This window comes from Furipterus horrens, unplaced genomic scaffold, assembly GCF_987537825.1.
Source record: "Furipterus horrens unplaced genomic scaffold, mFurHor1.1.pri manual_scaffold_10, whole genome shotgun sequence".
NCBI classification, from domain to species: domain Eukaryota; kingdom Metazoa; phylum Chordata; class Mammalia; order Chiroptera; family Furipteridae; genus Furipterus; species Furipterus horrens.
Window position 1 is genome coordinate 100345667 of NW_028327180.1, and position 27942 is coordinate 100373608.

Genomic DNA, 27942 nt, shown 5'->3' on the forward strand with positions numbered 1-27942 from the left:
AGAGAGAGAGAGAGAGAGAGAATACATAGGGCCTCAGAGAGGGGCTGGTGGGAGACGAGAGACTGGCGAGAATGGGAGCAATGTGGGCCGTTTGAACCCAGCGGGAGGAAAAGAATCCAAAAGTGGGGTTTAGAGCCTGGTTCAGACGTCCCTGGAAGAAAGTTCAGGAAAGAGGTAACAGAAGTTGCCTGACATCGGGAGTTGCCCATTGGAGCCTGGGGAGGATGAAAGAAGTCCACACACCCTCCCCGCCCTCCCCATAAGCAGGCTGCTCCCTACTCATCAGGGGCTCCAGATACACATGTAAAACCGCCCCTGGGGTTTCCAAAGACACCGCAGATTGTGTCATTTGCCCCTCAGCTGTACGCAGAAGGACCTGTTCCAGGGACGTCACACCACCCATCCCCAATCAGCCACCAAATCCTGTCCATTCACCACCTACCATCTCACCGCTCTCCCTGCCCCACCTTGGAGACCCCCATCCCACTCCCAGACTCCCCACTTCAAAGTGATGCTTCTAGACTGGACTGAAGTTAGTCCGCTGAATAAAAACCTCAGTTCTTCAGTCTAACGTAGAGGGTCTTCCTCCCTCTGTCCTTTGCTATTTCTCTCCCCTGCGTTCCCCCCACCCGCAGGACACCTGCCCCTGTCCTGGGCAGCCGCCAGCTGCAGTTTCTTCAGCTTCCAGGACCCAGGTTAGGTGCAGATTTGCGGCTCTCCTTCCTGCGCACCTTGTTCTGAGCGGCCCCAGGAGGCCCTGGCCGGGTGAGGGACCATCAGGCCTTGTAATGCACCATGGTGTGGTGTGTCCAAGGGCCTCTGCCTCTCTCTCCAGGATGTAAGGTCCTCGGGTCCTCGAGGTCTGTGTTCCACGATCGTGTCCCCTGGGGAGGTTCGGATGTCCTTCCTCAGAACACCGTGCACTCTGGCCAAGCCATGAAGGAGCAGACAGCAGACGCTGCCCCCGGGCCGTGGCCACTTCTCAATTCACCTGCTGCTCGCAGACCCTCACCCCTCCCTGAGTCCCCTATGTGCTGAGGGCTGCCTGCCCTAGCGGGCAGGCTTGGGTGCCAGGCGGGGCAACGAGCAGGAAGCCAGCGGAACATGGGGCGCAGTCCCGTGGGGAGCAGTGGACGGTCCTCCCAGGGGGAACACACCAGAGCCCACAGGCAGATGTAGTTCACCTTCCCTGGGAGTCCATGTCCACTTCTGCCCCACACCCCCAGCGCTCAGAGCCCGGGATCGGCCGGGAGATGGGGGTCCAGCCGAACCCCGCACCTTCACAGTGGCCAAAGTTCAAAGGCTGAGGTAGCTGGAGTCACGGGCTCAGTGGGCACAGCAGCCCGAGGTCCCAGGTGGGAGGCGTGGGACAGGCAGGCATGGCCCAAACCTTGGTGGCATCCAGGCCGCCCACTCAGGCACAGCCTCTGGTGTCCCTCTCTATGCTTGGGCTGAAGGGGGCGTGGGACAGCCGCCATCACCAGGCCAGGGGTGAAGCCATCCCGGAACTGCGCGCACCCTCCCCGGCCTGCAGGTCACTGAGCGCCCGCTGGGGAGGGAGGAGCAGGTGGGGAGGGCTTGGTCAGTGCTTCCAGGAGCCCCCCACCAACTCCCACCCTGCCTCATCTCACCACCCAGAGCCAGGGCAGAGACCTACAGGCTCCTCCCCGGTGAGGGGCTGTGCCACTCACTGAGGGTGCTTTCCCAACACCCGCTTCACAGAAGAGCCCCCTCTTTTGACCTCTGGCCCTGACCTCCACAGCTCACCTCGAACTTGCTCATGAACTCCGCGAAGATGCCGAAGAAGGCCTCGGAGGTGGTGGCTTTGGAATCCTCCCCGAAGAAGGCCAGCGCCTTGCCCAGCTCCTCCACGGCCTCTCGCTGCAACCCATCCAGCGCCCGCAACACGGGCTGGGCCGTCTCCAGGAATGACTGGTGAGCCTCTGTTCAGGAAGCTGCAGACCGGCTGGGTGTCCCCAGGTTCCCGAGCAGTGACCCCGCAGAGTCGTCCGCCCCCGACCCAGTGCTCAGCTGGGAACTATGTGCTGTTCAGAGGCTCCGGGCCTCCTGCCCCCAAGCTCATGCTAAGACCTGCCACATGCAGCCCAGCTGTGGGCGTCTCCCTTGCTTCTCTCTGTAGGGCAACCGTCTCTTCCCTCCTGCCTCTGCTCAGATGCCACCACCCCTCGTCCCCAACCATTCACTTAGAGAAGCCCCCCATCCCTCTCCAGGCCTCCCCCGCCTCTCTTCCTATGACACTGGTCACTCTGTGTGCTCAGAGGGAATGCTCCTCTCTCCCGACTGTTTCTGGCAGGCCAGGGGCTGGCTGACAAGCCTCTTTTTGTATTCTGTGACTTCAGTCTGGGCTCTCCACGGGACCAGGATGACGGCACAAGGCAGTGGCTTTAGGACAGCTAAAGAGCTCCTCCCAGTTACACAGGGACTTGGCATAAGTGCTTGGATTCTAAATGACCCAGGACGGACCCTCTTCCAGCACCCCTGGACACACAGCAGCCTCTGCCTAGAATCTCTGCTGGGAGACAGGGTCAGCAGAGGTCCCTGGAGCCACAGCCAGTTCTACCTGGCCACCCCAGGGTCCACTTTGGCACTGGGACAGGCTGCTCAGAGGATACTGTCATGACCTTGGCAAACTTGTCCTCGCTGGAGGGGCACATGCTCTGGCAGGCAGCCTGTATCTCACGGATGGTGCCATGGAGGTCGTCCAGGTCACTGGTCAGGGCCCGCTGGTTCACTGTAGGAAGGGGACGGAGCCTCATGGCGCCGCACTCCCAGCCCAGGACAGCGCTGCCTCCCCACCCACCCACGCAGCCTACCTTTGGCAGCCAGGGCCACCGTAGGCAGGTCCTGAGCAAAGCCCAGGAGTTCAGGGAAGTGCTGGCTCAGCGATTTGGCAAGGATGTGCAGGAAGGTGGACTTCCCATCCACTGTCTTGGTGGAGTTCAGCTGCAAGTGACCCCCAACATACATACTCCTCAAGGACCCCATCTGATTCCTGACCACATGGGACTGGGTACTCTCGGCCCTGCTTCTCCCAGACTGCAGCTTCAGTTCCTAGCCCTCAACGCTCACTAACTCCAAACCTCAAACCGGTTGCTAGTATTCCTTCCTCTGAGCTCTTACCTGCTGGAATGTCACAGGCCTCTCTAGGAGTTTGGGGGTTCCCTGGCCTAGATCTTTGAGATCCCTGGGAACCAGGCCCATGGCACCCAGCTAGAAGAGGGTCCTAGGTTTTTCTGTCCTTGTCAGCAGAAATAGCCCAAGATCCTCTGACTCCAAGGCGAAGGGGAGCATCGCTCAAAGATCTTCCCTCTTGTGATTTTCTGGAGGCATCTGTGGCCCATCTGAGCCTCTGACACTGGAAACCATTTATATCTACAAATGGAGTGTTTCTTCCTCTTGCACCCTGAGGAGAAGTCCCAGGAACAGCGGGGGAAGGCTGTCCTTTTTCTGACCCTCACTGACAGCTGGTGCTGTGGAGGGTACAGAACCTACCAGCTGGGCTTTCCCTTTCCTCCTGGAGCGTTTTCTCCCTGCTCCCCACGACTCCATAACTCCAGATCCTGAGGCTTGGCTTGTAGGAGGACCTCCACCCTCCCCTCTGCCAAACTTTGTTGCAGCCCTGGTCTGGCCTGTGGGCAGCCAGCTCCTCCTGTGGCGTGAGGGGGGGCGGGGTGGCTGCTTGGCCTTGATGTCCCCTACTACACTCTGCCACGATTTGGTTCGGCCTGGCTTCCCCAGCCTCGCTGGCAGAGGGAGGCCCGCTCCTCACCTCCGTCAGGAAGTTGATCTTGAAGCCTGTGGTCTTGTTGGTTTTGGGCTGTCCGTCGTTGAGATAGTTGCCCATGGCCAACACAAACTGCGGAAAGGAAGGTGTGCAGGCAGGTACTCGCCCCACCCCTCGCCCCAGGACCGTCGGGGTGCGCCTGCAGGCTGGAAGCCCCAGGGGCCAGAGGGGCAGGTAGAGTGACGCGGGAGGGGATGCGCGCTGACCTCCAGGATCTTGGCGAGCTTCCGGCTGCTCTTGAGCTCCAGGGAGGCCTGGCGCAAGCACTCCAGGCTGCCCCGGATCTCTTCTGTCTTCTCCTGCAGGGTGGCCTGGAAGTGGAGGCTGCGCAGGCGGGTTTTGTATTCGGGAACGGATAGCATCTGCCAGGAAGGCAGGGCCGGGATTCACCCACCGGGTCAGGACGGCCAAGAGACCCCCACGGCCGCATCCAGCCCGATGGGGGTCAGCGGGCCGCCGGGGTCTGCGAGTCCCTTGAGGAAAATAAGCACGACCTGTAGGGGGCACCCTCGTCCCACCTATTGTACTTCGGACCCCCTAGTGGGGCCTGGGCCCTACGGGTGTAACTGGGACAGAGGTGTGAGCGCGGGGCCGTAAGTGGAGCGGGACTGACGCGGGGCCCTGGGCGGGGGTCTCGGCCGCCGCACCTGCAGGACGAACTGGTCGGGCTCGCTGAGCCGGCTGGGCGCCTCGCGGAACGCCTGGTAGCGCAGCTCCTCGTCGGCGTCGGGCGCGAAGAGCAGCAGCTGCGCCAGGTGCGCGGGCTCCAGGCGCCCGGGCTCCATGCTCATGAGCACCTGCCGCAGCTCCGCCGGGCTCAGCTTCAGGTGCGCCAGCAGGATGGCTGCAGGTGGGGCCGCGAGGGTGAGCCCGGGCGGGGCCTCGAGAGGCACTTGGGCTACTGGGTGGGGCCTAGAGGGTCGTGGGGAGGGACCCGGGCGGGGCAGCAGCCGGCCAGGAGAGGAAGAGGGTCGGTCCTTCCCCCAGGTGACCCATTTCGGAGCGAGGGCGCGATTCTCTCGAGGAGGCAGAACGAGGCCTGAGTGGGGTCCGTGGGGGCGTGGCCAAGGGGCCTGGAGGCGGGGCCTGAGCTGGGACGGCAGCAGGGGGCGGGGCCTACGGGTGTGTGCCCGAGGCCCGCACCTACCTACCCGCCGGAATCTGGCTGGATGTAGGAGCTGGCTGGGCGGCAGGTATATGTGTGTGCAGTGGGGGCGTCCTGCAGCCTAATCTGTCATCCATGGGGTAGGCCCACACTCCTGCAGCCCAAAGGGAGGGCTTCCTCCTGCCCCCCACACCCCTGGGACTCCCTGGCCCCTCACAGGTGTTGTAGGCCTTCTTGTGGGACAGGATCTCCACCACATCCTTCTTCCTGAAGGGCTCAGGTCCGGGCACTTGCTCTGGCAGGGAAAGTGATGTTTTCACGAGGGGAGGCTAGGCTGAGGCTGCCTGGGAGGGGGCCGAGGGGTGCGGCCACCCCCAATATCCCAGATGCCCCCTGACCATGGCCTTGGCTGAGTCAACTCCGGTGTCCACAGTCCCCACTCATGGACTCTCCGGCCCAGTCTGACAAACTCAGCATGCGTGGTGTGTGTCCCTTCTCCCACCCTCTGTCCCCAGAGTGGGTGGGACTGAGCTGGGTGGGAGAGGAGAGCCAGCCACCTCTGGACCTTGCAGATGCTTCCTGGTTGAATGAGGGCCTCCTCCTCCATCCCAGGACCACCTTCCACACGCCGTGTCCCTGACTGCCTGCAGCCCCACCCAACAACTACAGGGAGACACCCAGAGGGCCGAGGGCAGGGCGGGGCTGGAAGGGGTGTCTGTGGACGCCTCCTGTCTGCCTTCTTCCAGCTGTGTGACTGAGCGGATTGCCTAGGCTGTCTCTCCTTCTCATCAGTGTCACGGATCAGTTTTGAAAAGAGGGTGGAGGGCGCCTGGCATTTGGTGAGCGTTCAGTAAATGCCAGCTGTTAACATCTCTGTCCTGAGGTGGGAAACCTGAGGGTCTGAGGAGTTAACTCAGGGACACAGTAAGTACATTAGGTCAGAGCAGACCTTGGGGGCTCTCAGCCCTGGGATGCCACAGAAGGCAGTGGGGGGGTTGCCACAGAGACCATGGTATGGAAGCCCCCCAGGACCCCCGGGCCACTCACTAGCAGGTTTCTGGGTGCCAAAGTGGAGCTCTAGGTCGAGGTATTTCACCATGTCACTCAGCTTATCATAGTCAGAGTCTTCCCCGAGCTGCAACGGAGGGCAGGCTCAGGGTGAGGAGGGACCTGGGCAGCTGGCCTGCTGTCCCCAGTGGGAGAGCACCCATAAGGCCCTGGGGTATGCCCAGGGGCAGGAGGCTGTGGGAGAAGCTAAAGCACCCACGCTGTGCTGCCAGGCTGTAGTCAGCACCACTCACACCTGGAACACGCTCTACGCAGGAGCCAGCAGCTGTGCTGGGCAGGGGGCAAAGGGGCTGCAAAGGAGCTGGAGCTGCCAAGGGGGCTTCGAAGTGGCCGTGAGTCCGGCCCTGTTTTGAGATGTCCTTTGCGGGGAAAGAGCTCACCAGAGCTGCCCCAGGTTCCCGATGCCCGGGGAACTGAAGCAGGGACATGCCGGGGGCCAGCAGCTGGGCAGGGCCTTGTTCTCAGTGCTGCTGCCCAGGCCACCCTCCCCTGGTGCAGGGCACCCTGGGGCCCCAGGTCACCTACCTGACCCCAAATGGTGCCTTCCGAGTTCTCCACCTGCTCCCACCGCAGGCGCTTGACGCTCATGTGGCTGGTCTCGCTGCGGCGGTGACCCAGGCCCCGGGACAGCATGGGGGGTGCACAGGGCACAGGTGGGGGCAGGGGCGGTGGGGGCGGTGGAGGGACCGGGTGGCTCAGTTGGGTAAGGGGCTTGGCCAGAGTCTGAGCGGGGCCCCGGGAACCGTCAGCGGTGCGGGAGCTGGGCTTCGGGTCATGGAAGGGCAGGGGTGGCGGCGGTGGGGGGCTGAGTGGGGGTGGGGGGATGTGGTCAGAGATGGAGGAGTAGGTCAGGGAGCTGCCTTCCTCACTGCTGCTGATGCACTCGCTGGCGCTGCTCCGCTCGTTGGTGACAAAGCTACCCTGGTCATCATCATGGAAGCTCATCTGATGGGGACAGCCCAGATGAGAGGAGGCCCGGGCTGGGCCCAGGAGCAGGGAGCGTGGGGCGAGGCGAGGGGAAGTGGGATAGCCTGGGCAGGGGATGGGATGGCCTGGGGACAAGGACAGGAGCGTCTGGTCCGTTAGCCTGAGGTTGTGGGGGGCCGACGGCCTGACAGTGTGTGGGGTACAGGACAAGGAATGGGGTGACACACAGAGTATATGGGGAAGCCCTGAGTAAGGAGTGTCACAGCTTGAGTCAAGGAGTGGGATAGCTCAAGCCAGGGACAAGTCCACAGGGCAGCAGGTCTCCTGCAGGAGCTCAGGGACACTGTCCACCCTCCAGGCCCCCACACCACACCTGCCCCCTGGCCCTCCACATCCGCCTGCACGCTCACCTCCTCATAGTCATTCTCCGGGCTCAGGAAGTCCTCCCCGACGGGGACCCGGGGGCACAGCTGCTCACTCAGGACATCCAGGAAGCGGTCAGTGTCCGCATCCCGGCTTCGCAGAGGCCGGGAGAAGGCAAAGAGCTCCCTGCGGCTGGGCTGGCGGGCCAGGTCCGGGCTTGGGGGGCTGTCAGAGTGGGTGGGCCCGGAGCCGGGCAGTGGGGACGGCGCTCTGCTGCTGTCCAGGCTGGCGTAGGGGTGAGACTCGGAGCTGCTGGGGGAGGCAGGGCCCCCTGGGCACAGCGGGTAGTAGCAGGGGGAGGGCAGGAGCCGCTCACTGGGCCAGGAGACGCTGGACAGGGTCCTGGGCCCTGGGGGGGGGGGGGGCACGTGAGGACCCTGCTGTAGTCGGTACCTGGGTCTCAGGCCCAGGCTGGAGAGGGGAGGGACCCAGGGTCGGTGGGCTCTGTGTCCCTGGGCCCCTCCCTCTCCCTCTCTAGACACTGCAGAGAAAGCAGGGTGACCCCGCACCCCATGCTCTTCCCAGATGGTGACTGAAGATTAGAGGCGGGGGCACTGCTTAGGCCTGGGACAGGCCAGTCCCCAGCTCATCTTGGAAGGGAACCAGGGGTGCCACCTGGGACCCGCTGAACACAACTCAAAGGGCCAAGGGGCCATCTACAGGCCTCTGCCAGGGTCCTGAGGCACCTCCCACACCCACAGGCCCAGGGGTCCTGCCTTCTGAACTCCAGAGGCATGACCACGTGTGTCCTGGGAGCAGCCATCTTTTCTGCTGTGCCATTCACAGAGCAGGGCAGGCCCTGCAGTTTATCCAAGAGCCACATGCTAACTTGGCAACCCCTTGGGGAGCAGCCCTTTGCTTTTCTAGATCCACAGCAGGAGTGGGTATCAGAGGGGACACGGACAGACAAGGACAACCCTGACCTTGATGGTCCCTCACCATGAAGGCTGCTGGGGTTCCCCCATGGCCATGGCCATGGAGCAAAGGGGACAACGCCCAGCCATCCAGCCGGGGATACAGAGGCCAGTGCTGCCCTCAGGCGCTGGGCTGGCTGCGTCCCTACCTGCTGTGCCTGCCAGGCTGGGCACTGGCGGGGAGGCGCGGGACCTGGACGTGGTCCCCATCTTCCCTTTGAAGCTGCTGCTCAGCCTGGACTCCAGCTCCGCATAGACAGCCGACATCTGCAGGAAGAGGAGGTGGGGAGCCCAGCCGCCCTTACCTTCCCCGCGTGGCCCTAACGTGGCCTCAGAGGCCAGGCCTGACTGGTCTCAGAGGCAGGAATGGGCCCCAGCCCCCCACTGACTCCACCAGGAGGGCAGAGAGGTCTCACCATCTTGGGGTTGGGAGTCTCAGGGAGGGAGGTGCCATCGCCGGCCTGGCGCTCACCGGGGATCAGAGGAAGCGGCATCTCAGGGCCATCGCTGGGACCTGCTGGAGAATCAGGGAGGGCAGTCAGCGGTGAGGGGTCTGACGACCGCTTCCGTGTTCTGGCGCCCAGGCACTGCCCAGGCCCAGCCAGGGGCCACGGAGAAAAGCTGTCGGCCCTGCGGCCCCAGGCGGGCCACCGCCCACCGTTTCTGGGGATCTCTCACTTTGCGGATGGAAAACCAGTCCTGGTGGCACCCTTGCAACCTCTCCTGCCTTTCGGTCCGGGCCTTACCGCAGCTGAGGCCGGCCTCCAGGCCCTGGGGCCGCAGGCTGCGGCGGCACGTGGAGGAGGCCCTCAGGGAGCTCCGCCGCTGGAGCTCGGGCAGCGGCTCCGGCTCCGGCTCCAGGTCCAGGTCCAGCGATGGCTCCGGCTCCGGCTCTGCTGTGGGACAAGAAGGGAGATGAACCCTTGCCCCTCAGCCGGACAAGGAGCCACCAAACACAGGTAGGGGGAGGGCAGCGGCCAGCTGTGCCAACCTGTGTCCTCGGCCTGCTTGGCCCTAGGAGAGCTGTCGAGCGGGAGCCTGGGGTGGGAAATGGGTGCCAGGAACAGGAGCATGTGGGTGGAGCTGGCTTGAGCAGGGGGGCTAGGGGAGGCAGCCACAGCCCACCCCACAGGGCCTCTCCTCATGACAAGAGCCCAGGGCCCCGTGATCCAAGGTCTCAACACCTGGTCACAGCTGCCTATAGGGACTTACGGGGTGAAAAGGAAGGTTCCAGGTCTAGGCAGATGTGTGATACCTGCCCCCTGAATTTCTTGCTAAAACCCTGGACACTCCCCCTACTAATTGCAGGTCCCTGGGACTAGGGACAGTGGGCACACCAGCGCCAGCACATAGATCTACAGGCAGTGAGTAGCAGGTGCAGAGTATCTAGAACAAATGCCCAGGGTTTCAGTGCCTGTGGCCTAGGCGGTCAAGTGCATGGTTTCATGTACACACGGCACTGTGACAGGTGGCAGCGACGAGAAGGCCTGGCAGGCTCTTGTGCTTGTCTGTGCCTCACCAGGTGTGACCGGCTGCCCACTCACGATCCGGGTCTGCAAACAGCGGCCACACAAACTTCTTGATCTGTGCCACACTCCCTGGGGTGCAAAGCCTCCATTTTGTGTGTGAGAAACCTGAGACCCCGGTCGGTTAAGTGGGGTGTCTCAGATTATTCTGCATTTGGTCCTCACAGCTGGGAAGGCACGTCTGAGGGGCCAAGTGTGGGACCAGCCGGGTGTGGGTGAGTGGGGCATGTATCTGCGTGGCACATGGGCACCCTTGGGTGTGGGAGGGGCCCAGGTCCAACGTCACCACTGGCAGGTGAGAACAGGTGTCGGACCCTTCACTTGGTGAGCTGGGCAGGGGGTGGGGCGCCTACCTGCCATGGCTGTGTAGCCCAGGAAGCACGCGATTTTCTCCTGGCAGAGCTCCTGCTCCTCGTATGTCAGCAGCTGATAGATGAACTCCCACAGCACCCGCTTGGCGGGCGTGTCCAGCACCGGGTAGACGTCAACGATGAAGGTGTCGATGTTCCTGGGGGCAGGGGCGGGAGCAAGGGGTCAGTGCGCCGGGGCTCACCGTGGGGAGTGAAGTGGGGTGGGGTGGGGAAGGGGGCGCTCCTAGGCCACAGACTTCAGGCTCACACGCTGCCCCTCTTCCCACTGCCAAGACAGAGAGAGGTGGGCAGGAAGGCAGGTTCTGGGGACAGGCTGCCCAGTTCAAATCCCGCCTCTGCCACTTACCAGCCAAGTGACCTCTCTCAAGTTACTTAACTTCTCTGTGCCTCAGTTTCCTCATCTGTAAAATGAGGATAAAAAGTAACATCGACCGCACAGAGCTGCTGTGAAGATTGAAGCGGTGGGGTGCATGGGGAAAGCAGGGTCCCTGTATCAGGGAGCAGCAAATGGCAGCCATGGGCCAAAGCTGGCCCACCACTCGCTTTTCTGGAGTAAGTCTTATTGGAACACGCCATGCCTGTTTGCTTATATGGTGTCTATGGCTGTTTTCAAGCTACAACAGCAGAGATGAATAGTTTCAATAGAGACTGTATGGTCCAAAAAGCCTAAAATATTTACTATCTAGTCCTGCATAGAAACAGTTTGCTGATCTCTGCATTATATGGAAAACAAAAACCGGATCCTCCTATAACACCATGCATACAGATGAACTCTCATTGGGTAAAAGACCAAAGTGTGAGAGATAAACTTGTAAAATTAATAGAGGAGAATAACTTTTGAGCTAGAGGCAGGGACAAACACTGAGCACTTGGTGAAAAAAAGCCAGACACAGGATGTGTTATTAGCACAGCGATGGTGTAAAATAAAGGCACATCACACCGAACAGCGATGCCCACTTTCTAAGAGCATCTTCAGACAAAGGGGGGTCCATTACGCTCATCAGACTTGGTGGGGAGAGACACCAGAGGGGGACCGGCACCAGGAGGGGATGAAAGGTGGAAGCACCCACATGTCCATCTGCTGACGGCTGGACCGACAGATTGTGTCCTGTCCATACCACAGAGCATTTGGCCATAAAGAAACAAAGTTGGTGTTATAAATGGGACGAAGCTGAAAACATTCTAAGTGAAAGAAGTAGACACAGAAGTCCACAGAGTGTACAGTTCTGTTCATGTGAAATGCCCAGCACAGGAAAATTACAGAGAAAGCAGGTTAACAGTTGTTAAGGTGGGGAGGAGCAGAGAAGGGGGCCAGGGGCGATGGTGAAGGGGTGCAGGGTTCTTTTCAAGGTAATGAAACTGTTCGGAAATTGAGTGTGGTGACGGTTGTACACATATGTGAATACGCTAAAGCCAGTGCATCGAATTCACACTCGAATGGATGAATTGTATGGCATGTGAATTGTGTCTCAATAAAACCCTTTAAACAAAAAAAGAAAAGGATGAACAAGTGAGGAGCTTTGCTTGGACCATGACAATGGCCCTATGGGCTACAGGGTGTGACAAATGCAGGCTGCTGCCCCTGAGGTATAAAAAGAAAGATACTAAACCAAGCCCTAGAGTACCTGGCCCGTGGCGAGTGCCCACACACATGTGGCATCTTGGGGCCTTGCTGACACTGGAAGTAGTGTCCTTGTGAGGGTCCCACTGTCAATGCTGCAGGGGATCACTGTCTGCTTCACTTTATATAGACCAGGTCTTGATGTGCCCAGGTCATGTGGCTAGGAGGTTTCAGAGGCAGGTGTGTTCTGGGGCAGCCCACCTGGTCCTACCTGGGGGCCCCTGGCACCAGCTACCGTTTTCTCTGAGCCTCCCCCAGGAGAAGGGGGGTGAGAGGGCTCAGGTGGGGAGACCCGGATGGTGAGTCTGGGCAGGATTTGGGGCCCACGCCTACTCTGGCCTGGCCACCTGTGCTGGAAGAAGCTCTCAAGGGCCCGGCAGACCCCATAGCGCTCAGGCGGCGTGAGCAGGTGCTCCAGCTGCTGGCTGAAGGTCCTCCCCTGCACGCGGATGCTGGATGGCAGGATCTCCGCCACCCACTGCAGAGAGGTGAGCGCCGAGGATGGGTTGGGGGAATCCAAAGAATCAGAGTCTGCAGAACCACAAACAGGAGAGGCACAGGTGACCCAGGGTCCCCAGGCCAGGTGCTCAGGCCGGGGGACCTCCCTATCTGGGGTGTGGCTGCACAGCACTCTGCATCGGGAGGCACATCTATAGCCTGAGCCCCGATGCTGGAGATGGGGATGGGGGGAGCCTGGGCTGGGTCCCTGGGGTGGTCCCACTGGGTTCCACAGCGCCACCCAAGAGGTATGCTACAGGTTTCGGGGAAGAGCAGAGGGACCGCCTCGGGGTCTCTGTGGCAGTGGGAGTCTCACCGCTGGCGAATGGGATGGGCCCCTCCTCCACCACCAGCGTGGGCATTGCGCCGCTGCCCTGCAGCATGGACACCACCTTGTCATGGGAGCAGTTCCTGCCAAGCAGAGGTGGCCCAGGAGGGCCCAGCAGGGATGAGCCCTGTCCAAGGCCCCCGCCAGACCTCCCCGTCCTGCCCGCAGAGGCCACACAGCAAGTCCACAGCTGGGCCACAACCAGAGGCCAGGGCACTACCTCCCCTGCTTATTAATCTTTGCAGGAGAAGCTCCAGCCCCAGCCCCAGAGCCTGCTGGACACTTCTGGGCACAGAAGGGCTTACACCCATGTCGTCCCCAGGCAGGGCTCCTCCTGTGTCCCCTGAACGGAGTTGGAGGTGCTTTCTGGCTGGAAGAATGAACTGGTGTCCCAGCTAGGGTGGGAGGACAGACTCAAGAGTTGCCATGGGATGAGGAACAAACTCTGGGGACCAGCTGGTCAGAGATATGGACCAGGGGCAGCCATCTTGGGGGACAGTTCACCACCAAGCCCTGGTGTCCCCAATAGCCCCTGACCTCATATCCAGTCCATTGAGGAAGAGGATCCGGTCGCCCGACCTGAGGTCAGCATGGTCAGCCGGGCTCCCTGGAGGCAAGAAGAGAGGGCATGCTGGTCAGCGGGGCAGGGGACAGGGGACAGAGGAGAGCCAAAATCAGGCCGGTGTTGCCCCATGAGACCCGGTGCCTCCCTGCTCTCTGCCGCCCTAGCCAGGAGGTGATTCCCGAGCCGGGAGGCGGCGCTGGGGGCCGCGGGGCCGCCCTGCGCTGTTGGAGCAGAGCTATAACGGAGGCGGTCTAGACAGCAGCATTTCACAGCATCTGCCTCCACCCCGGGGAGGGCCCCACTCTCGACACTGTTCTCAGCCCTCGCCTAAAGGTCCACAGTAGAGAGTCCTCTGTGCCTTTGTCACTGGAGCAAGTGTGTCTGCCTGGAGGGGGGCAGCGCCCTCCCTCAGGCAGGGGAACATGGTATATTAATCATGTTTTTTAGGCTTTGACATTGGGGGCCTTGCTGACTAGCCAGTCCCTAGACACAGCAAGTGGCTGGTCTGCAAGCCGGCCGTTGGCAAGCAAACCCACCAGTCCTGAGCCCACACTTAATGGCATCCTCCGTGGCTCTAGCACTTGGAGCCACTGAGCACGGGCCTTCATCACGCAGGGCCAGTACCAGACAGCTAGGGATGGCCCTGTGTCCCAGAGCCCCCTGAAATTACTCGCACTAGCCAGTCCCAAGCCTGTTCACCCTGCCCACCTCTTCCCACAGAAACCACAGGAAAGGCTCTTGTGCACGTTTCCCCTGGCTCCCTCCGCCTGGGAGGGCATGGCATTACCAGCCTGGAGGCTGGGTTGGGCAGACCAGCACACCTGATTTTTAACACGGCCCTAGGCCGAGTGTCTCTGGCTACCCACGTGGAAGAGGCTGGGAGGTGGCAGTGGCAGGGGTGGCATAGTCGGAAGAGACACATCCAAAGAGGAGAGATTATTCATTTCTGGAAGAGGCTCCCTAGAGAGCAGCCGTGGACCTTTTCCAGACAACAGCGTGTCAACCACTTAGTGGTACACAAATCCGGGAAGCCCTGGGACGCATCAGTCAGCAGGGTTAGGTCTCGGAACCATCCAAAGGCTGGAACAACGGTGAAAAGGCACAGAGGTGCTTTCCAGGGGTCAGAGAATGCCCATCTCAGAAGCTGCACCCCGGAGATGCGAGATGCAGAGGGGAGAAGGGACAGCCTCAGCCAGGGGATGTATCACCAAGAACACCATGCTCAGGTGCTGGAGGGGGTGGGTGCAGGACAGAGCAGGTGGCTCAGCCCTGTGCGTGGTTACAGGGAGGGAGAACTCTCCTCAGCACCAGGAGGTCTTTCTGCCCCTCCCCCCACCCTGCCCAGGGACCCTCCACACTGGAATGAGCTGCATCAGCAAGACATGAGTTTCTTCTTCCCTCCCCCACACCTGCCCCGCTGGAGGGGTGGGAGGGAGGAACTCCTGCTCTGCTGTCTTCAGGGTGCCACCACTCCAGGAGCAGGAAGGGGCAGGCTGGGTGCAAGGAGGAGGGAAGTACAGACTGAGGGCACTGGGTAACCGGCCGAGGCCCTGACGCCCTGACGCCTCTCAGGCTCTGGCCCGCTTGGCAAGTGCCCAGTTCACAGTCCACACAGGGAATGCTGTTTGTGGGGCAGCCCAGGCAGACACCAGCTCTGGTCTGGCTGCCTGTCCCAGGAAGTGCCCCAGGAACTTGGTTCCCCTGGCTCAGGGTGACCCTGAACTTGGGTGGTGTCTGCCCAACTCTGGCAGATGAATGATTTGGGCATACTGTTCTGGGACACTCCAAGGACACAGCCTATGTGAGGTTGGGGGTGGGGCGCTGAGCGGCAGCGGCTAATGGGCTCCTTCACCCCACCGTGGACAACCCGCCTCCACCACCCCTCACCAGGCAGGACAGACTCGATCCAGACAGGCCCGTGGCCGCGCAGTGTGAAGCCGAAGCTCTTGTTGCCCTTGTAAATTCGGACCGTCCTGGGGAGAAAGAAGGCGCGGGCTGGGGGTGGGCAGCTTACGCTGCCCTGGGGAGAAGGGGCTGGGAGACGCAGGGGATGGAGATGTCCTGTCCCCTTAATATCCCCTACCCAGCCTCCCACTCCCGCCAGGTGTCCGTGCCTTGCCCCGCGCCCTCTGTCCTGTCTCCATCCCGAGCCCACCCATGGATCAGGAGGTGTCCGGCCCGGGATACCTGCGCGCGCCCCCTGGGCCAGCGCGGCAGCCCAGCAGCGAGGCGGCCTTGCGCGGCGGCGGTTCGTCCAGGCGGCGCGGGGCGGCGCTGGCGCGCGTGGACACCAAGAGGCGCTCCGGCCGCTCCTCGCTGCGGCTCCGGCGCAGCCGCTGGGCGTTCTGCGCCCGCCGGGCGCGGCACAGTTTGCCCAACAGACCCTGCGACACCACCTCATCGAAGCGCGCGCGGTGTTTCTTGGGGATGAAGATCCTGCCGGGGAGGCCAACTGAGTCAGGATGCGCCCTCGGACCATGCCCCGATCTCCGCAAACCGCAGCCCAAAGGTCCCCCCACCCCACCCCCCGCCGGCTTTCCTGACCCCACTCAGGGTGGCCGGGTCTCAGCAGCCGGCACCTCAGTCTCCGCCTTGGTGTCCGAACTTGCTATCTGGCTCCGCTATCCGAGGGCTGGGTCTGTGGCTCAGCTTTGCGCCACGGTGACCAGTCAGGCTCGGCACACGTGAGGGACTCAGTGACCCGTAAACAGAGGCGCTGCCCCCACTCCTGGTCCAGCCACACATCCGAGTGATGGTAGCAGCGAACATCCAGGTGGACTCCTCCAGGTGGACTCCTCAGTTCAGAGCATAGGATTCTGAGGGTCCCTAACTTTCCAGAGTTAACACCACTGGCCCTTGGCACAGCTGGGAGGGAAGCCCAGCATATGGGCCTCAGCACTGTGGCAGGGCCCTGCCAAGGACCCCTGAACATCTGGTTGTTAGCAAGGCCTCCCTGGTTGCATCCCACGGCTCCCTTCCCTGTTTTTTATTTATTTTTTATTTTTTTTAACCAGGAGTGGAGGCCTTGCAGCCAGCTGAAATACAATCCCTCTGGGGTCGACCAGTGGCCCCCACTCAGTTCCCTAGACCTCCGTGGGTAGGATTAATAAGGCCAGGTGGGCAGAAAAGAGGCCTGCTGGGAAGGGAGAGGTGCATCAGGACCTCCCCCGACCCTAGCCCCCTGCCACACACAGTGAGTGCTGGTCCTGGATGTCCCAGGAGACCAGGAGGACTCTGCCAGGAGCATCCTTCCCTGAGCTGCTCATCCTTGCTACCCACAGCACTTCCCCAAAACCTAGAGTGTCAGCCTCCCTCCCCAGACAGACACCCAAGGTCTCTGGAGCCTGACACCGCCATCTGCCTGGTCTGCACAGTCCCCACAGCCTCCTGTACCCACCACATGCCTCACGCTCAGACAAAGGAGAGATGACAAAGCAGAAACTGTCCACCTCACTCTGGGCTCCAGCCCCAGGCACCAGAAGGCATCAGCCTGGGTCCAGCCTGGGCAGGGCCAGATGACCATCCCTGCTCTACCCTCTAGCAGCAACTGGGAAAGGTCCTGCCTGCACCCCCAGGTGGGAGCCAGGGGGAATCACCAGGTGCATCGGTGGGGGAGGGTTGGTGGCCCGTTCCCTGACTGGTGTCCTCGGGGCTGAGCCACACAATAAGCTACACCCAGGGTCAGTTCTGTTCTCTCTGCCCTGGGGTGGGGATTGGGGGTGGTGGTGGTTCAGGTCTAAATCCACCTCCAGGTTCCTCCCGGGGCTGCGCTAGGGTCCTCTCTCTCCACCACGTTCCCTGACTTGGCTCCCTGCCCAGTTCCCAGGACCAGCCCAGCCGTTAGTTAGTCCCCTAACCCCATCCCGACCTCCAGGGCCACGCCCGGCTTGGCGGCGTCCAGCGCGGGGAACTCGATTCCTTGCACCCTTCCCGTTTATGTCCACCCGCCCCATTCCCCAGCCCCTGGCTAGGACGGCCGGTGTCCACCCAGGACAGAGAAGTCCTTCAGTGCCCCAGGCCCACCCACCCCCTCTCAGCCCCGCCGGAGGCAGGTCAACAGTGCCCAGGGCGCACGGTTCCCGGGGGCCGGGGCGCGGTGGGGAAACTACCGAAAGTGCCGGGAGAAGCCCTGGTCCTTCCCCATCTGGAGCGGGCGACAGCAGCGCAGCAGGTGCAGACGGCAGCGGGTAGCCTAGCCCGGGAGCTGAGCGCGGGCGCCTAGACTGCTCGCACCTCTGCGGGGCCAGCGCACACGGCGCCTGCCCGGGCAGCCCGGCCCGAGGCTGGGCGCCCGCCCCCTCGCAGGTGGCCCCGCCCCGCCCCGCCCCTCGGGGGCATCCCGCAGCCAGCTCCCGGAGATTTGGGGCGGTTCGAGGCCCTCACACTGCCTCCCCTTGGCCTCCTTCATTAGTCCCTCCCGGGGGCCTGGCCTCCGATCTCCGGCGGCCGCGGCGCCCGGCTCCCCGCCGAGTGGCGAGCCCCCCACACCCGCTGCGGTGAGAATGCACCGGACAGTTGCGAGGAAGTCCCGACTGTCTCCTGTAGAGCACGGGAGGCCTTTCCGGAGGGGGTGGCCACTGCGCTGGGCCTCCGGGGCTCACCAGGAGTCGAGGCCCAGCAAGAGGAAGCCCCCTCTACCTATGGGGGCAAGCTCCAACCGAGAAGAGGCTGGAGAGAGAGGCCTCGAAGGCCAGTATCAGCCGCCGAGACTGCACTCTGCGACCGGTGGGAGCCGTGGCAGGGCCTAAGGGCTTAAGGGGAGGTGGAGGGACCCCAGGGGTTTGGTACCCCGGGCGAGGGGTGATGCTGGGACGGGAACAGGGATGGGTGTTGGGATGGGACAAGTTTCTAGATTCTAAACACAAAGGAAGGAGAGTGTATGAGACCTGGGGAGTGAGTGGAAGTGGGGAGGGGCTGCGAGAGTAGAAGGCCTCACCGAGCTGGGTGCGCCCTGCTGGGAGAGGCGAGGCAAGGCAAGGCCAGGAACGGTACAGGGAGGGGGGAGGTCACCGGAAAGGGGTCCGGGTTGTTCCTTGGGCTCTGGGTCTGCCACTCCCTGGAAGTTGGAGCAGGAGCGGACCCCAGGGTCCCAGCGCATTGTCCTTCCTCTCTGACCCAGTCAAGTCGTGACTGCAGGCCAGAAAGGGCTGAGAGTTGCTGGGGAGCCCGCTCCTCGGGGACACCAGCACCAGGCTCCCTCCTCACGAGGAGGCGGCCACCACCCAGACAGGCTGGAACCGCAGAGGCAGGGAACCCTGGAGACTTGGCCTCTGTCTCAGTCATGCGGGGAGCCCCTCCCACGGTCCCCCTGCGGGTTCCTGCGGCCTGTCCCAGGTCCCCGCACGGGCGCTGCAGGCCTGACCGGCAACCTCTGGCCCTCGGTCCAGGCCCTGCTACCCACTGTGCCTCAGCCCCACATCCCCGACCGAAACCCTCACCGTGAGCACAGCCCCCTGACACCCACGGGCCGCAGTCCCCTCACAAGGGGGCCGTTTCCGGTTGATTTGTACGAGCTGCAGTGGCCCAGCACCCCGCACCAGGCCTGCCGGGAGGTATGAACACGGTCCACCTTGCTGGGGGCCGAGGAGAGGCCAGCACCAAGCACACCCCTGCTCAAACCCAGCCACAGACAGCCGTGCACACACTGCCTTGGGGCCAGTGAAGGCTCCGCAAGGGGCCCGCAGCTGGCACATCTGGTAGATGACACAGGGAGCATGGGGTGGCCCGGCGTCAGGCAGGAGCTGGCCTTCCCTGCCAGAGTATGCTACCAGAGACAGATGACCCTAGAGCAGTAGTTTTCAACCAGGGTCAATTTGGCCCCCCAGAGGACATTTGGCGCTGTCTGGAGACAGCTTTGGTTGTCACAAAATGACAACTGGAAGGGGAGTACACTATTGGCATTTGTGGGTGGAAGCCAGGGATGCTGCTAAACTTCCTCCCACGTACAGAATGGCCCCCCAACAGAGAATTATTGGGCCCCAAATGCCAGGACTGCCAGGGCTGAGGAGCCACTCTTGGGAGAAAGAGACCATCCCCAGGGAAAACCGCACTGAGTGAGCAGTGTGTGCCTGGCACTGCCAGCTACACAGTCACAGAGAATTCTCCCAGTGACGGTATTGCAGTGTCCCTGACACCTGTCACAGCGGAAGAGGGTGAAGGCAGCGCAAGTGTTCACTCACACCCCCACCCCCACATGCTCAGCTACTCTCTTTTCTGCTTGGGAGGTAAAAACATAATGTTGCAATTTTCAACCTTTTTCATCTCAAGCGCAGGTAAAGTAGTAACTAAAATTCTGCGGCACACCCCAAAATATGTTTTTTGCTGATTCGAATGCCCCAAAGGTATAATTTTGATTCATTCACACGGGACGGCTATTGTTCTGTTGGCTGTTGTCATTTTTTTTATTTGACAGTCTGTGGGAAGGGGACCGGTGCCCCAGACTAAATAGTCAGATAGTGCTTGTTTTAAACATTCTCGTGGCGCACTGGTTGAAAATCGCTGCACTCTACAGAAGACATATAAAATTGTACTCTTGAAACCTGTATAATTTTATTAACCATTATCATCCCAATGCATGCAATAATCTCTTTTCTGTTTGCAGGTGGCAGAGTTCATTTATATGATTTTCTACCAAGAACCCTGCTGGGGACACGTAGGTATTACCGACCCCTTTTACAGATGAATTGTAGAGGTCATTGAACCTGCTCAAGGTTGCCCAGCCAGTGAGTGGACTTGGAGTTCAAGTTAGGGCAGTTGGGTTTCCAAAGCCCCCCCACGTCCGCTGCACCCCCTCCCCTGTGCCTTCCATATTTCCTGAAACACTAGCAGACCCCAAAGATGACTCAGCTCTCCTGTTCCCTCCTGACCATGTCACACTTTCCAAACGGCCCGTCCTGCCCTAATTAGAAAGCCATCACTTCATCAAATGGGGATCCCTTTGGGGACAGACCCAAATTAGCTCTGAGCCATGGGATTAGCGACGTGGTAAAGGAAGATGAGACCCTTTACTGACGTGGCTGTCACTGACCTGAATGTCCCCTCTGGGTGGCAGTGCTGGCCCAAGAGAACGTCCGTCCTGCGGTGATGCCTGTGTGCCCTGTCTCTAGGCCACCACTAGCGATATGTGGCTATTGAGCCCTTGAACTGTGGCTAGTGAGACTGAGCAGCCGAATTTAAAATTTTATCTAATATTCATTACATTTAATTTTAAATAGTGACATGGCTGTGGCTACTGTGCCGGTGGGCCAGCTTCAGGGTCTCACTGCTCCTTCCCCTTTCTCCCCAGGTCTTCCCTTTTGACCACCCCTGGGATGGTTCCAGCCTCTGCTGAGCACTGATGCGCACACATGTGTACACACACACACACACATTCACGACTACCCTTCACTGCTCAACCTCTCATGGATGGGGGAGGGGAAGTCCCCAGGGCCACACTGTAGCTCTCTGTGGCCCTCCACCCCCAGGAGGACGGTTCGCAGCCAGGCACTGCTGGGCACCCTGTTCTGGGTTCCCGTAGAACCTGTGTGGCACTTCCCTTACTTTTGGTGCTCAGGGGTCCACCCCACTGGCTAGATGCCTAGCCCTGATGAATGCCCTTGGGAACCGTCTTCCCACCTTCACTGGACATACTGCCAGACCCCACTGGTCACTGTCTGACCCACAGACTGGCACCAGCTGCCTCCTCCAAGGAGCCTGCCCTGACTGCCCCTGACCACTCAGCCCTGGGCGCCTCCGCTGGCACGCATCCCTCGGAATCGCAAAGAATGGTGACTCCTCCGTGCCCGCCCCTCCCCCCCATCCCCAGGGAACGTGCTGCGGGGAGGGAGGGGGGAATCACTGCATCCCTGGGCCCCGGGGCCCGGGCATGGGGGCGGGGGGTGGTGGTGATGGCTGAAGCCACACTTCCAGGGTTGCCCAGCTGGGCACCGCCCCCTCCTCCAGCAGCCTCCCCAATTTTCCCGTAGTACTTGCCACGCACCGACAACAGAGGCTGCTGTTTCATCCTCCCCAGCAGCGCCCCGGGGATGCTGCGGGGAACGGGCACCCCAGGTGTCCAGGGTTCCCCACTTCCCAGGCTCTAAATTTCCAGCGCCCAAGGGCGCGCCTCCCCCACCCCGCTTTCTCGGACCCGCTGGCTGCGAATGGGAAAGGCCGGCGTGAGGGCTGTCCCGGGAGGCAGGCAGGCTGACCCGGAGCGGCAGGGACAGAAGCTGGGGCAGCACCGGAGGCAGACGAGGGGGACCGCGAGGGCCTCCGCGGAGTCCGGCTGCGTGCAGTCTAGAGACGGGTGCCAACTTCCCAGGGGTGGCCCGACCACCCCCGCCCCTGGCGCAGCCCTGGTGGAGAGGGGCGGGGTGCGGGGCTGCCCAGCCAGCACCTCCCCAGGGAGCCCTCAGCGCCAGCACATCTCCACTGCGAATTCGGCTCCAGAAATAACTTTTCTTTCTCTCCAGATTTTCCCAGCCCCTAACTCACCCCAGGCAGCTCATGGTGGCCTCTTTCGGCGGCCTTCCGTGCTCCGCCGCAGAGCCGAGATGCTGCGCCCGCCCGGTCTTGGGGAGGGGCGGGGTGGCCAACCCCATCCCTGACATTGGCCAGGCCCGGAGGGAGGGGCAGGCTGCGGGGTGAATGGCAGCGAGGGGAGGGGGCGGGCTGAGTCCTGGAGGGGGGAGGGGTGGGGTTGGGGTGCAGTCGCAGGCTCGGGAAGCAGTGGGGGAGAAAGTCCCACAGGATGCGGGCTGGGAACAGCAGTCAGGCCCTGGGGGGCCTGGTCAAAGCTGGGCAGCCGGAGGGGACCGGGCTCCGGGAGGGGGCGCCAGGTGTGGACCCACCAGGAGAGTTTTGTTTGTTTTTCTAAAGAAAAAACTGAGAGCGTCCAAAGCTGAGCAGAAGAGCAGAACGTACACAGCTGACCCGGTTCACATTCCTATGCGTGCCCCTCCCTTGCTGTGTGGCTTTGAGCCAGCCTCTGAACCTCTCTGAGCCTCAGTCCGCTTCCGTGAAATGGGAATAACGCTTGCGCTGGGGGATTCAGCCAGAGAGTGCCCCTCTAGGACCCTGGTGGGGACCCTGCTGGTGTCACCAAAGGGCAGAGAACACACAGGTAGGACCAAGGTGTCGGACCCTGGGCACAACCCTGGACTTCACACTGTGCCACGGCTCTGTCTCTGGACAGGACTCGGACTGGCTTGGTGGGTCCTGCTGACCTGGGGCTTGGGGGAGAGCAGGGCAGGCTGTGCCTTCGGACCAGGAGGCGGGCCCCCTCGGCGCCTGCCCCAGGCCAGCAGTCAGCGGCCCTTTCCTTCTCAACCCAGGTGATGCCCTGGCCTCCAGCAGAGCCAATAGGCTCCCTCCTCAGGGTCACTGCCTACCTTTGTTCCAGGGCTGAAGGGGTGGTGGGACAGTGGGCACCCTGAGCATGACACACCCTGCCTGCCCATCCCGCGCAGACTGAGGTACCTGAGGCTGTCCAGGAGTGGCCCTCGGGCCTCGCGGGGCAGGGCCAGGGTGAGCGCCCACACCAGCTCATCCACCCGCTGCTCCGCAGCAAACTGCTTCAGTGCAGCAAACACCTGTTCCTTGGCAGTTGGCTGGTCCCCCAGGATGTCATCCACCTGCAAGGAAGGGTCCTGTGAATGATCACAAGGGACCCAGGGCAGAACACGGGGAACCCCTCGCCCCTCGCCCCTCTCTTCCGCAGTTTAACTCCACAGGATAGCGAACACGGCAGCCCTGCCCTAGCTGCCTGGTAGCTCTTTATCCAAATCACCCCCTCTGAAACCTCAACTGCCCTCTGACAAGGGCTTGGCTAGGATCTCCTTTTTACTGAGGGAGACTGAGGCTGGTAGAGGCAAAGGGAACTGGCCCAAGGCCATGGGGTCAGAACTCAAGCCTAGGGACAGCCCTTCCACAGCGTCGGGTAAGGATCGAAAGAATCCACGCAAGAGCTCACAGGCGTGCCAGGCACTCAATAATTGCTAGTTACTATTATTACACTACTGTGCTCCCTCCCGCTACTCCCTTTGCTTAGATACCACAGGGAACATTCTGGCTTCACATCAGAGCCCTGGAGCACACGCTTAGTTCTGAATTTTGACCCCATTGGTGCTCTCTCTGCATTTTTCTTTGTCTTTGTGTACAAACCAGCTGATGCCAGTCTACCCAGAGGAATCTGTGTGGCCGATGGAAATAGGCACGTAGACATCCATTTGGGAGACATTTGTAGTTTCTCGGCTGTTCAGCCAAGAAGGGAGGAAACCCTCAAATTAGGTGAAAGGCAAGACCCTGGCAGTTATGCTGGAGCTTTGGCCATTAGGAAGCTCTTGGCTGTGGCTCCTGAAGGGATGATGAGGAGATGCGGGGACAGCAGAGCTTGCTCAGGGCCGCGGCAGAGCACATAGGGTGCCCTGAGCAGACGCTTCCTGAAGAATGCTTTAGGACAGCTGTGTTCCGGGTTGCCGATCTCTTCTCGGTCCTGAGCCTGGGTCTCCAGCACCGATTCGGCGAATGGTCCCTCCCACAGTCACTTTCCTGCCTAAGTTATCAGAGTTGACTTCCGATAACCCTGCCTGCCCATCCCACCCCAAACTGAGGTCCCTGAGGCCGTCCAGGAGGTGCTCTGTAGCCAGGTTCACTCCACGCGCTGCAGTTTTGGACATCGTTGGTTCCAGGGTGAGCATTTTTTCATGTTTTACCGTCTCTGAGGTCAGGATATGTCTTATGGGAAAGTGTCATTCCTGTGCATGTGTGAATTTGGTCACAGGTGTTCATATTGTTATATCCACTGAGTTATGTGCATTGCTGGTAAGAAATTGCCCAAATAAAAAGTCCTCTTTCAATAACTACTAGGTTAAGCGACAAGAAAATGATAAGGATGTGTGGGTCATGAATTGATTAGCAGGGATTTTTCTTTCTCAGCAGAAAATAAAACGATGGTGTATCTTGCAATTGACGTGTTTTAGACCTGACCATGAGAAAGTGCTGCCGGGGGTGCAGGGCTTCTTTCTGGAGTGATTTAAATGTTCTCCAGTTGACTGTGGCGATGGTGGGTCAACTCATGAATATACTAAAAACCACTGAATCGCAGTTTCAATGAGTAAATTGTATGGTAAGTGAGTCACATCTCAGTAAAGCTGCTGTCACAGACGTGGGAAAGTGTGGTGAACAGGGGAGTGAAAAGAGTAGGCTGTCAGAGGGAGCGCACAGCACTGCTGTGATACCTGATTACACACACGGAAATACACACTGGCGTCCTGGGCTGGCCCTGATGCAGAGGTGTGAGCCTGGGAGGCTGCGTGAGCCTCTCTCTCTCTTTCACGGATGTGTGGGTGCGAAGTCAGCCAGAACCAGGGCTGTGCGGTCCGCACTCACCTTGCATCCACCTCCAAACCTCAGAAGACACACCGCATCCTTCCCCTCCACCCTCCGCTCGCAGGCGGATGAAGGGCCGGAATGCACACTTCAGGGAGCCTTCCTGGCCACCCTGTCCAGGTGGCTGCCACCACTGTCTTATCACCCGTTTATTTCTTCACTTCCCTGATCATTACCCGCAATAGCTTGTTCTTGGTGTGACCACTTCCTCCCTGTCTCTGCCCACAGGAACGTCGGCTGTGCGAGAGCAGGCTCCCTGCCTGTCCTGCTTGCGTCACGGCCCATAATCAATAACCGCTAAGGGCACGGACCCAAGCATCTCCACTGCCTCCTTCCCTTCATCTCATATAAATGTCCATGTCTCTCCCAACCTATAATTGCATGTTAATCAAGTCCCTCTTTCCCCAGGGCCATCCTCTCACTGTTTGGGCCCAGGGTTGTCTACACCTGCTCCTTCCACACAAGTGCCCCTCCGCACCGCAGTCCACCCCACCTGCAGCACCGTGACAGTGCTGTGGCCAAGGACCCCACCTGATGGCTCCCCCATCGTGGTTTCAGCCCAGAGCTTGCTCCTGGGTCTCAGGTCTGTCTATCCAGCTGCCTCCTACTTGGTGGCATAAGGGGTTAAGGAAGGCTTTCCAGAGATGGTGGCACCATGGAGATTAGGGGTTCAAGGGCATCTGTCAGAGGCCACATTCTGGCACGCCGGAGTTCTAGCTCATGCGCACCACACGTCTGTGTTACCTTCTGTCTCCTACTCCAGTTATGACGGTCCGAGACCCAGGCCTGGGTGCTTACTCCTGCCCGGCCCCAAGCACAGGGCCTGGCATAGAAGGCAGTCAGCAAAAGTGTATGGTACCCACGCCAGGGGCTGTACGTGGCCGGCCACTCTCCCGTTGCATTTCCTGCAGTCTCCCTGTCGGCCTCAGTTTCCCTCGCAGTGAGTAGGGCAGGCTGCAGCCCCCACAGCCCCTCCTTGGGCACCCACCATGCTGAGAAACGTTGGTCGTTTTGAAATCAAAGCCAGCCGCAGCCTCGAGTCGAAGGAGAGCATGGCCGACTAGAAAGATGTTTTATGTAAGAAAGGAAAAAATAGCTCCTCCCTCCTGGGGCTGGTGCCACAGCGTGGCTTTGGTGTCAGCAATGATCCAGATGCTCTCAACCTACATCTGAGCAGGAGACGCCATCATGGGACACAAACGGATTTTCTGTTAAATATCAGACTCTTCAAGGAGGAGAAGCTGGGGCAGGGAGTGCTGGTGAGAGCCCGGGAGCCGATTGTTGTAAACCAGCGGGGGCTCCACAGATGCCCCTGACCTTCCTGAGACAGTCTTTTTGGGGGATTTGTTCTCAGCCTTCGGCGGTCCTCAGTGAGCTCTAACCGGAGTCCACCCTTTCTACGCCCCCTGATCAGAAAACACACCGCAGTTGGCCGGGGCACCCAGTCAGATTCTACCCTCTGCTGGTGGCCACCCAGGCCCTGCTTCCTGGTATGTCCACAGGGCCACCGGGCCCTTCTGGGGACTCTGATCATGCCCCTTTCTGACTTTTCAGAGATTAGATGGCATCTGGGACAGGCCTTTGGTTCTATAGCAGGTCATCTGGGATTATAGCAGACAATACCAGTAGCTACAGTCTGAATGTTTGCGCCCCCCCCCAAAAAAAAATTCATATGTTGAAAACCTAATGTCCAATGGATGGTGTTAGGAGGTGGGTCTTTGGGAGGTGATTAGGTCCTGAGGGTGGGGTGGGGCCTTCAGGAACAGGATTAGTGCCCTTACGAAAGAGACCCCAGAGAGCTCCCTAGCACCTTCCATCATGGGAAGACACAACCTGAAGTCTGCAGCCCAGAAGACAGAACTCACTGTATGACATTGGCACCCGATCTCAGGCTTCCACCGTCCAGAACTGTGAGAAATAAGTTTCTGTTGTTGATAAGCCACCTGACCTTTGGTGTTTTGTTATAGACACTATGTTAGTCATACGGGCAATAGAAAGAATGATTAACACCCACACACACGGGGATGACGGCCAAAGATATACTGTTGAGCACAAGAAGCCGGGCACCGGAGAGTATGTATTGCCTAATTCCATTTATATGAAATTCACAGGTGCAAAATCATCTATAATGATGCAGGTCAGAATAGCAGCTACCTCTTGATATGGTGGAGAGACAAGGAAAGAGGTGCATAGGAACCTTCAGGGGTGAAGAAACCACTTTATATTGTACATTCTATTATCTGTATTCTATTCGTCTATATTCATATTAGGGTAGTGGTCACAAGGGTGTATTCGCATAAAATTTATTGAGCGGTACACTTAATGCACTTTCTTATATACCTGTATCAACCGTATACCTCAATTAAAAAGAACAACACCCACAAATCAAGGTACAGGACATTGAAGCTGGAGTGTCATATTTCTGGTAAATATGTCCCTAGAAGATTCCTCATTCCCAGGTTATGCGAGCCTCAAGCTCCAGGTCCACTCTAAGTCCTAGCAGGGCCTGGGAAGCCCCGACGTGCCCCGTCCACAAGAGCCAAGCCCCGCCCACACGAGCCAAGCTCCGCCCACACGAGCTAAACTTCGACCACCCTACCTTGCGGCTGAACTCCTGGGCCTTGCGTCTGCGTTCCCGGTGCACGGCGTCTGGGCGCTTGCGACCCCCCAGGCGCAGGAGCTCGCGGCCCAGGGAGAGGCCCCGGCCCGGGCGCAGAGGCCGCAGGGCTGTGGTCGGGGGCGCGGAGCCAGATCCCGCGCTGGGGCTGTTGTCGGGGCCCGGGAGCACCCCGAGGCTGGGCGGCACGCGCGGGCAGCGCTGGGCCAGGCGCACAAGGCGCTCGCGGCTCAGGCCGCCCACGGCCAGCCCCTCCACTTCCAGGATCTGGTCCCCGGGCCGCAGTCCCCCGGCGTGCGCGCTGCTCCCTTCGGCCACCTCCAGGACGAAGCAGGGGCCGGAGCCGCCCAGCCGGAAGCCGAAGTCCTCGGGCCAGCCCTGGTTGGTGGCCGGCATGGCAGCGGTGGCCGTATGGCTGGAGAGAGAGAGAGAGAGAGAGAGAGAGAGAGAGAGAGAGAGAGAGAGAGAGAGAGAGAGAGCATAGGGGAGTCCTTGTGGCCCTGTCCGCAGTGCTGCACGCGGCTCAGAAGCGCAGGACCTCTACTCTGTACGTCCAAGTGGAAGGTCAGTTCCTACCTTGGTGTCTGAACTCCTGGATCCAGCTGCGCCTGAAATTCACTGACTTCCATGGGACGAAGGATTTCCCAGTAACATGAGCTCACACACTCCTGCTGACTTTGGGGAGTATTTGCCCTTTGAATTGTCAGACTGTCTGTCCTTGGGGAAGCATGGTGTGGCTGATTTGGGGTCTCTGGGCTCCCGGCTATAGGACAGGCTCAGGGAGAGAAGCTGCCTCCAAAAGAG

At 60.4% G+C, this 27942-nt stretch overlaps 1 protein-coding gene across 5 annotated transcripts; it reads right to left on the bottom strand.

Annotated features, from left to right (window-relative positions):
• Nucleotides 1-27534, bottom strand: GRID2IP (Grid2 interacting protein). 5 transcript variants are annotated; one of them, XM_090288630.1, is made up of 22 exons: nucleotides 27121-27534; nucleotides 22611-22765; nucleotides 15339-15587; nucleotides 15039-15124; nucleotides 13124-13193; nucleotides 12575-12669; nucleotides 12108-12291; nucleotides 10122-10276; nucleotides 8989-9135; nucleotides 8659-8759; nucleotides 8392-8509; nucleotides 7316-7677; nucleotides 6504-6923; nucleotides 5958-6045; nucleotides 5128-5217; nucleotides 4453-4649; nucleotides 4012-4167; nucleotides 3791-3877; nucleotides 2835-2964; nucleotides 2634-2752; nucleotides 1768-1932; nucleotides 1-1549 (listed from the first exon to the last, which is right to left on the bottom strand). In XM_090288630.1, the coding sequence occupies exons 1-22, from the start codon at nucleotides 27532-27534 to the stop codon at nucleotides 1478-1480; spliced, it is 3660 nt and encodes a 1219-aa protein (XP_090144756.1). In that variant the 3' UTR covers nucleotides 1-1477. The 5 variants fall into 5 exon arrangements, with proteins under 5 accessions (XP_090144756.1, XP_090144755.1, XP_090144759.1 ...); XM_090288629.1 differs by having other exon boundaries at nucleotides 5128-5205; nucleotides 8659-8756; nucleotides 8989-9138; XM_090288633.1 differs by lacking the exons at nucleotides 22611-22765; nucleotides 27121-27534 and adding an exon at nucleotides 21627-21669 and having other exon boundaries at nucleotides 5128-5205; nucleotides 8659-8756; nucleotides 8989-9133; nucleotides 10126-10276.
• Nucleotides 27535-27942: the final 408 nt, after the last annotated feature.

What these genes read in the sequence shown, in the direction of transcription:
- GRID2IP (XM_090288630.1), bottom strand. Translation starts at nt 27,534, where the DNA reads ATGCCGGCCACCAACCAGGGCTGGCCCGAGGACTTCGGCTTCCGGCTG. An exon ending in AGACTCCCAACCCCAAGATG is followed by an intron (nt 8,510 to 8,658) that starts GTGAGACCTCTC and finishes CTCTTCCTGCAG; the next exon opens with ATGTCGGCTGTCTATGCGGA. An exon ending in AAGGCACCATTTGGGGTCAG is followed by an intron (nt 6,046 to 6,503) that starts GTAGGTGACCTG and finishes CCTCCGTTGCAG; the next exon opens with CTCGGGGAAGACTCTGACTA.